At 31.6% G+C, this 10254-nt stretch overlaps 1 protein-coding gene across 1 annotated transcript; it reads left to right on the top strand.

The window, feature by feature from the left end:
- The first annotated feature begins 1852 nt into the window (after positions 1-1852).
- On the top strand, positions 1853-5812 carry LOC145625358 (EH domain-containing protein 2-like). The gene is made up of 16 exons (XM_081678419.1): positions 1853-1928; positions 2030-2109; positions 2399-2452; positions 2606-2663; positions 2782-2837; positions 2930-2969; positions 3057-3208; positions 3795-3897; positions 3986-4026; positions 4241-4369; positions 4465-4707; positions 4919-4987; positions 5072-5081; positions 5194-5267; positions 5374-5514; positions 5624-5812. The coding sequence occupies exons 1-16, from the start codon at positions 1853-1855 to the stop codon at positions 5810-5812; spliced, it is 1515 nt and encodes a 504-aa protein (XP_081534545.1).
- Positions 5813-10254: the final 4442 nt, after the last annotated feature.

Below are 10254 nucleotides of genomic sequence, written 5' to 3'. Positions count from 1 at the left end.
CCCGAAAATTATTGACTTGAATTGAACCCGAGAATGACCCGACTTGATTATAACCTGCAAATTATTGACTTGCCGACTTGAACCCGAGAAGGACCCGACTTAGAAATGACCCGACCTGATTATAATCCACAAATTATTGACTTGAACCGAACCCGACTTGAAACCGAGATTGAAGCGACTTGGAAATGACCCCACCTGATTATAGCCGCAAATTATTGACTTGAATCGAACCCGACTTGAATCCGAGAATGAAGCGACTTGGAAATGACCCGACCTAATTATAACTCGCAAATTATTGACTTGAATCGAACCCAACTTGAATCCAAGAATGACCTGACTTGGCAATAACCCGACCTGATTATGACCCGCAAATTATCGACTTGAACTGAACCCGACTCAGACCCGAGAATGACCCGACCTGATTCTAACCCGCAAATTATTGACTTGAATCGAACCCAACTCGAACTTGAGAATGACCCTAACCCGTTTTAACCTGTGAAAACCCGAATTAAACCTGACATATTACTTACCTGACCCGAATGTAACCCGACTTGTTATTAACCCGAAATAAACCCGTGCCAAACCCGATAATATGTAAAACCCGACGTGACCCGACTCAATCTTGACCTAACCCGACCTGCATAGGTTTACGGAATTAACCCGAATTAATCTAACCCGAGTTAACCCGACCCATTCTTACCTGACCCAAATCCGACCTGTTTACTCGAATCCACAGCTACTGTACGAAGTATTAACCAATGTGTTTAATACTCCGTACGAAGTATAGTATCCGCATCAAAGAGAGATTTTGAATTCTTACTCTTTGTCTTTTTGTCGAATAATAAAGAAACGTAAAAAGAAAATTAAAAAATTAAAAAATGACCGTTGATATAACTTAATCTGAGGGTTGAGACTATTTGGGGCGTGTTTGGCAAAATATAGCTGTGAAGGTAGCTGTAGCTGTGGAGGTAGCTGTTAGCTGTCAACAAGTTGTTAGCTGTGAAGATAAATAATTTAGATATGAGTGTTCGGTAAAGTAGTGGTTGACTAGCTGTTACATATAAAAATCAATTTTTTATTTTTAAAACTATAGATTAAATTTTCAACGGCTACTTGAAAAGCTACCTCTAATTTCAAAAGCTAATGTTTCTAACTTTTCACAAAAGCTACCTCCACCACTAAAAGCTACCCTAACCACTACTTTGCCAAACACTCACATTTTTTGTTGAGTAGTGGTTTGACTTGGTCAAACCACTAAAAGCTACTCAAAAGCTAACGCCGAACACGCCCTTGATGTATGCGAGTCATTCATTAGTCTTCCTCTACACGTCTCCCATTCATTACACTGTACTACTAGTACTACTTTTTTTTTTTGTTTTTTGACAAAGGATACTAGTACTACTTTTATGCTACACTTTTACACTCAAACCCTCACTCTGAATTCTCCATTGAACCTGTTCTCAGCTTTCTCTCCTTCATTGAAGCAGGTAACTTATTTTTCTCTTTAAACTTTAATTATCTATTTCTAGGGTTTTTTTTGTTAATTAAATTGTCAGTGTATCCAATTTAGGGTTCATCTAAGGCCGAATTTTGAACTTTAGGTTATAATAATTACTGAAAGATAAAAACTTTATTGCTTAAATTTTGCGAAGAAAGTGATGTGATTTTCATTGTTTATTTTGATAATTTAGTCAAATTGCTTTTAAAGTTTAAATGTAGGAGATTATTATGAAAAATGAAATTGTTTTTTTTTTTGTTGGTTTTAGTATGAGTACTCTCTTGTAAGTTAACCATCTCATCTTCTATGTAACATTGCATAATTTTTCTTTCTTTTTTTCTTTTTCATGAAAGGATGTCAATGTCAGCTGGTCAAAATGGTACCAAAGATTTTCAGAAACTTCAATTGGTCTTTAAAGTTCTAGATACTGGTATGTAATCCTTGAAAAAAATTTAAAACTTGGGTAGTATTTTTATGTTCAATTTACCACTGACAATTTTTTTTTTTCCTTTTCTTTTTCTTGGTAAATAGGAGGATATAATAGTATAAGCTTAGCTGATGCATTCAAGTTGTTTGGCATGTGTAGACTGCCTCAATCTATCCTTATGCAGGTTAGTCTACAAACTTTGGCACATTTAGTTGGTTAATGTTATTCTTTATGGTCTAATTTTGGTGTTTTTCCTTTTGGTTTTATTTTTTCCATTTTTAAAGATTCAACTTGCAACCTATTATGATTCTTATTTTGAATTCTTCCTCAAAATATCACTTATTAGTGATTACTTTTTTGCCTTTGTGTTACCATTTCTCTCTTTTTTTTTTTTTTCAGATTGTTAAATTGTTATTTCATGGCTTTCTCCTTTAGTTGGTTAAAATTGTTTTTTTGATGGCTTTCTCTTTCAGATTTTGGCATATACAGATAACACAATCAATGGTTGTTTGCAGTTCAGTGAGCTTGTTTAGGCAATGCATGTAAGTACTAGTCAATTTTATTATCTTGTTTAGCGATTTATGTTAGCCGACCCCAAATCATTTTGGGACTAAGGCTTTGTTGTTGTTGTTGTAGTATCTATTTTACTAGATTGATGCTGACATTATTTTATGCTACAGCTTATTTATATGGTTCAATCTGGACATGAGCTGACATCTGATCTCCTTAAAAATGCTGGTAATTATTTTTTTTTTATTTTTATTATTGAAAACACCTCCCATTTAAATCCTTCGAAAAATACATATGTAATGAAGAAGCTAATACATTCTGAGGCACCTTCAATGAACTGTGATAGGTGGTGCGAATAGCTTTCGATTACCAAAAATGGAAGGATTAGACAAATTTCTAGCTGTGAGTTGTGCTATCTCTTGAAATTGAGCCCTAGTTTAATTCTTTGCAACATATCATTAATGTATGTCTAAATATAATTGCTCTTCATGTAGGAGGAGAGGATGAAATCAGATACTAAACTTCAACAAATGGGTTAGGATTGTTCAAATTACACAGTTTTTATAAGATCTCTGGTCATATAAGCCATTACAAATAAATCCATTTATTTACATACTGCAGATACACATGTACTACAGTTGTCACAGTTGATGAGTCCATCAAGGTGGTCCTTTTCAAGCTTGTCAAGGTCTTCCTCACAAAATGAAAACACAAATCCATTGAGGCAGTCTGTTTCAAGGTCCTCCTCAAAAAAGGAAAAGACTGTGTCCATGGTATACTTAGTAAAATATTTCACAGTTCTTCATTGTTTCTATTAGTTGCTGAACTTGCTACTTGAGAGTTTATTCAGGATAATCTTCTTCTTCAATTTTAGCCTTTTGATTTATCATTTATTTTTATCCAATCTAGCGACAGGTTTAGGTTACAATATATTGGACATTTTTTTTATATGAAGAGTTTCCAATATATTATTTTATTTTGACTGCATAGTACTCCCTAAATGTTTAATGAAATTGACAGTTGTTGTATGAACTGTGCTTGTTTAATGATGTTTGATGAGATGGGTATCTTCTTAATTGTCCAATGGAAAGTATGTAGGTTGATTGTTTCCTTGATGTGTTTGTGGGCAAGACCTTTCATTTCAGAAATTTCCATAACTTCCTTTGTAAAAGATATGGAGAGACTATACAAGGAAAAGCTGAAGCCATTGGAGACTGAGTATCACTTTTGTGACTTTGTGTTACCTCCTGTATTGGTAAAGTCTAATACCTTGTAGTCAATTCTAAGCATTGTTATTTAACTGCATGTTTTGTTTAGTATGTGTTATCATAATTCCTTTGAATTATTTTCTTTTGCTAGGATATGTTTGCATTTTCTGTTGACCCACTTGTTATGGTGTTGGGAGAATCTTTAACTGGGAAAACTTCATTCATAAAACAATTGCTCAACTCTGATTATCCAGGTCTTGTACAAAGTATCTGCTTTCATGTATGTGCATAAAAATACTTTGATTCTGACTTCACTAAATGTTATTTTCTTCCATCCAACAGGTTCTGAATATGGCTCTACAGACAGGTTTTATGTTATCAAGGTATTTTTGGCACTAGCATTTTCTTAGTTGAGTCCAGGCTCTGGATGCTATCATTGTTTGGCCCCTTCTCTTCTACTAATTTACTTGGAATTTTAAGTTGTGTAATGAATTGTTGTGTCACAATTGGTTTTTACTTGTATGAAAATCTGTGAAACAATGTGTTTTTTCTTGCTACTTTTGTGTTGTTAGTAACTTGGGTCATTTCATTTCATAGCACGGACTTTGTAATCAGAGCGTGCCAGGGTCCGTGTTGGCTAGAAATTCAAAATTTAGATTGGATTCCCTTCAAATGTGTGGGTCGAATGTCTTTTCATGTATGGAGGGTGCAATGCTGAAAAACAAGGTAAGTAACTATATATATAATACGGTGCCTTTAAATATTTATTCACTGTCAATTTTCATCTTGCTAATTTTTGTGTTTGCATTGCTTGACATCAGGAGGTGCTGGGATATGCTTCTTTTGTGGACACACCTGGGATTCGTACTGGACATGTGAATACCTCTCAATATAGAAAGATTATATTATGGTATGCTCATAAGTGTGACATGATTCTTCTCTTTTTCGATCCTCACAATCCTAAGATTTGTGCTGAACTCAAGTGGTTACTTTCATCACTACATGGTCATGAGCACAAGTTCCGTATCGTTATATATAGGGTTGATGACATTGATCCTACAGAGGTAAGCTCTTGATTTGAAAATATTTATGTCGCTGTGCAACATGTAGGGTTGTACAAAGAGATATATAAAATGTGGTTCATGTGATAAGGAGAGAAAGAGAATACAATGCTTAGTGAACTAGACTTATTGTGGAGGTTTTAGAAAATATCCAACAATACACTTGTTATAAAACAAAGGAAGTGTAACTAATGGAGCAATGTACAAATTGCAGATGACCAAAGCATATGGTTCGCTGATGTGGTCGCTTGGGAAGGTCATAAATAGCTCTGATGCTTTCCCTGTTTATATTGGGTAGGCCTTGCTTTATGATTGGTCTCAACTGTATAGTGTAGTCTAAATTTCTTTATTATGTGCCTATCATCAGGCTGATATAGGTTCATTTGCTTTCGTTTCGTGGCTTGGATTTAATCTGCTTAATATTGTACATAGTATTGGTGAATGTGTTGCTACTAATTAACATCATTATATATTTTTGCTTCTTTGCAGTTTCGGAGAAAGACAAAAATGACTTTCTTCAGGAACTGAAGAATTACGGAAAAACTGGTGTTTGTGATAGAGTTGTATGTCCATTTTATTAAAAACTTGCTGGTTTCCTCTTTTGTTGTAATTTCTTTGTTCATCTAGAGACTAATTATACATTACTATTTATGCTCTCAAATTATTCAGATCAAGGAATTGGCAAAACGTGCCAAAGATGCAAAGATTCATGCTTGTATTATGAGTCACCTGAAGAAAAAGATGCCTTTTAGCTGGAGGATTACAGATCAGTTTCAATTATGTGATAATCTAGAAGATGACTTTGTGGAGGTTAATGCTCTTCTAAGTCAAATTTTATGATAGGTTTACTCTTAAAATCTCTACAAGTATATCTCCTCACTTATCATCAATTCATCATTAACTTTGCTTTGTGAAATAGGTTTCAGAGAAATTTGGAATTCCATTGGAAGAGTTTCCTCGTGTGGAGAAGTATAAAGAAGTTCTCAAGAACGGCTATGATTATAGTAAATGGAAGAAATTGAAGCCCAAACTGATTCAAGCAGTTGACGACTTGCTTGACTATGATATTCCCAAGCTACTACAAGTTGATTTCCAAGCAAATGTTTGAGTGACGACCGACTGTTTCTTAAGGGAATTTTGTTCATATTAGGTATCTTCTAGTATTAAGGCATTTGACTGTATATTATTCTAGACACCCTTCGAATATTGGGTGCTGCCTTTTGGTTTGAATCGGGCATTTGTTAGATGACCTTGGAAGTATGATTGCTGGTGAAAATTTGGTGCAACTTTAGGCTATGTTCTTCTGTTAGTCTAATCTAAACTGAAAAATTCCGATCTGCTTTGAATTAAATCTGAAAAGTTATCAAGAAAATTATCAAATGAGATTTCTTTGTGTCTGAGTGATGAGTAGATTTGAATATGTAATTTTCATAGGTTATTTTATTATCAAGTTGGATTATAAAAATAAGTTAAAGCAAAAAAAAAAAAAATTTGATCATTTTTTTAAAGAAGCACCAAAATACTTAAATAAGTTGAACTAAACCTAGCATTTGTCTATCTTTTATTTATCTCTGGTTGATAGTTACTTGGTATAACTTACAAGTACAATCTGCTTATCAAAAGTTGGGGGTTGGTTTTAATTAAGATAAGAAAATTATAGATGAATAAAGAGTATGGGGAAGATCCTATGTACGAAGTATATATTCCTCTTATACCATTCTCTTTTTTATATGTTTTGATTTGATTCTTTTGGCAGGAAAATAATATTACTGTGGAAAACATGTATTCACAATGTGTTCTTCTAAAACACAATCATTATTCTAATTTATTTGTTGTTTTCATAATATTTCCGCCTTCAAATTTTCATTGTTAGTCAGTAGATTATATTATACTCCTATTACCTTTATTATGATTAAAATATACCCGTACAAAAAATGATTAAAACATAGGTAACTCTTATTAACTTTCTTTTTTTTTTTTTATTAGAACTTTTTTTTTTTTTTGGAATTATCTTATCTAAACATATTTTTACTGTAATTAGTTAAAATAAAATCAGATATATTCGTCCAACTTGATAATTGAGCTAAGTTGAGCTTTACTTTTGATAGTTGGGGTGTGGTTGGAGGAATATCCTCAAGACTTAAGAGGTTCACAATATTGTAAATTGCTGACTTTTTTTTATTTTTTTTTTGAAAAGTTGTAAATGGCTGACTTGGAAGCCTTTGAATCTTTATAAAATGCCGTTGCTTTTGTCAAAAAAGAAATCAGCTTAAAAAAAAATCTGCTTTATTCAAAAAAAAAAAAAAAATCTGCTTCAATCTCTTTTTTCTTTATACAAGTATAAAATAATTTTGTATTAATAAAAAAACTCATTCAAAATAAATCTTTCGTATTTTTTTTTTAAAGATCTTTCGTATCTTTTTGATGTAAAGTTCAAATCAATTTTTTTTGGTTTTTTCCATGCAAACCACCTCAGTCACTAGCCGGCTAACTGTAGCACATACTGCGCATTTCACTGTTAATCACGGAGTATTATGAATGACATCATCAACATTATTTTAGGAGAAGATTGCAAAGTTAAACAAATTCAAAGCAACAATGAGAATGTACGGACATCATAAATTTGCTTTTGATTTGTGTAAAAAAATGAGTATGTACGGACACCATTATAAACTCACAAGTCTGCGCAAATATCTTTGGAGTATTACTTTACCACAAACTTTTGTATACATCCAAGTCTGCGCACTTGATATGTAGACTCAAAATTTGATTGTACAACGGGAAATCGGGAATAATAATGGCTGATTGGCTATGTAATGCATATCGATTCACTAATTGAGGGTATGTTCTGATTTACTGAAGTGAGATGAGCTGAAATAAATTATTTATGAGAGAAGGAAATTAAGAACTGAACTGAACTGAAATTAAGGTGAAGAGAACATGCCCTCACTTTATATTCATTTGTTAATTCAGAAATAATCGATTCTATTAAAATACATACTGAACGAATCATTAAAATAAGCAATTTATTAACAATTGGAAATTAATACAAAACAAATAAATTACGTCAATCAATTTCAAGGTTCATTCAAATTACAATTTGCTTTGAGCCTTAAATTTGATGGATCAAATTAAGAAGAATGGGATTGAAGATTTGAAGGTGAAGAGAATCTGGGTTGTTACATTTGTTTTGAAATACTCCATAATATTTATTTATTACGAGTATTATTTATACAAATGAGCATAAAATAATTGGAATCCATTAACCAGGAAAAAAAATGCAAATCAAAATTCCAACAAATCAAATAAAATAAAAAAGAATTTTATAAAAGAATTGCTTCTTCAATTTATAATTAACTTGTTAAACATATCACATATTAGTATATAACATCACAATACTACATACGTACTAGCTTAGTCTTTAAAAAATACTTCTTCTAACAAAAACAAAAATAATTTAACTGTCAAATATCTTATGCTATCATTACATGACAGCAACCTAGTTCATCTACTGTTACCTATTGCCCTATTGGTACAAACACAAACCGAGGAAAAAAAGCAAAAAGGTTACATAAAAGTATAAACCCAAATACTACTCCATAAAAAAAATGACTATTGTACCCATAATAACCAAGATCATACTCCATAAATAAAATATTAAAAAAGTTGATTGTACTGTAAGTTTTTGAAAGTTGATATTATATTGTGTACTGTGTTTCCTCCCTCCTAAACATTTTTCATTATCAACTCAGTAAACCCTAAAGGAGTAGAGGGTGAAGAAAGCTCATTTCTCACTCTCCTAAACCTTGTTGACTCTTTCTTTCATTTTGCACTTTCATTTAGCTCTTTTTTCTAGCTGTTTTACAACTTAGAAGAGGTAATTTGCTTTGCTCTCTTCTCCTATTCACCTTTTTTTTTTTTTTTTTTGGGTGTGTTTTAGTGGTATTATCTTCTTACATTCCACCTTTTTTAAGAAAAAAAAATCATAAAAATCATGTCTTTTTTTTTTACAGATTATTAAAATGAGTTCCCAAACATCGGAGATATCAAAAGATAGCAGTGGTATACAGCAAGCTGATAATGAAATCTATCGCAACTGGTTCGGCTTACTCGGTGAAGGTATTTTCATAGTATAAAATTTGTTGTTATTCCATTAGTAGGTCACGTAATGATTTTTTTTTTTTCTAATAATAACTTTCCTTGTAGATGGTTTGATTAATGTGAGTGTGAAAGAATGTTACCCGCTATTGGCATTACTCGTACTATTTACGGAGTTTTTTTTTTTTTTTTAAAAGTATATTTGTTAATATATTGATTATGGTATTTTAATTCAAAATTAAATATAAATATAAATTTTTTTTCTTCCAGATATGGTTTACAGTTGACTTCAAAGGACAAGGTGTCTTGACTTTCGACCAATTCAAAGCTGTGATGATGGTAAGTCACTCTACTATTATTTCAATTAGTTACATGAAATTTATTATAAATTAAACTTTGAAATCTAGATAATAAGTTACATTCATTAGCGTTGGATTTTAGTGATAAATTTATAGAATTGAATCATGGTGAACAACGGACATTGAGATTAGAAAATGAATAAAATTGTGTGGGATTCAACATATATGACATTAAGATTAGCAAATGAATAAAATTGTGTGGGATTCAACATATATGACATTAAGATTAGCAAATGATGAATAAAATTGTGCGGGATTCAACATATATGATATAAGAATAGCAAATGAATAAAATTGTGTGGGATTCGATATATACTACAAACTTACAAGTATTATACAAATGTATTAGGAATGATGTATGCATATATGAATAAGTGACAATCACTAAAACGATTTATTTTCTTGTAGTTATTGAACATCTATCATTATGTACCGTATAGGTGAACCTGGATTCATAAGTGACTGCTAGTTTGATAACAGTATATAAATGAATGCTAAAATTGATTTATCACAAATTATGACTAATTTGAACCTAGCCACCTATATAGTATTACTTACACATTGCAACTATAGCTAATAATATTAGTCTAATTGTAATCAGTTTAGATTTTGACATCGCAATTTAAATTACCTAATTGAAGTTACTAGATAAAGCTTTATTGTACATTTTACATCGTGAAATTCGATTGTGCTTTGAATAAACTTAAATATCGAATATTATATTAAATAACAATCAATTACGTATATTATATTTACTACTATATAACCTATGTTAATATCGGTAATAAAATGTCTTTCACTCTTACATACACATCTTTCGATGTTATCTTTTAAAATCTACCGGGTGTATAGTATGAAGTATACACCGGGTGTAATATGTACATGCTATTTTAGTATATAGGCCTTATTTTAAACATTTTTTTTTCTAATTTGGGTGGGAAAATGACCAATTTCTATTAAGATTTAACTTTTTTCTCATTTTTTTTATCCTCTTGGACTTTGGAAGAGGGATCAGCTATGATAATCCTCTAGGGGATTGAGCTATGATAATCTAGTAGTGGATTATGGCATCTAGCAGGGAAAGTTATATAAA

This window comes from Chenopodium album, chromosome 3 (assembly GCF_948465745.1).
Source record: "Chenopodium album chromosome 3, dcCheAlbu1.1, whole genome shotgun sequence".
Taxonomy (NCBI): Eukaryota; Viridiplantae; Streptophyta; class Magnoliopsida; order Caryophyllales; family Amaranthaceae; genus Chenopodium; species Chenopodium album.
This window is presented reverse-complemented; position numbering and strand designations above follow the sequence as displayed.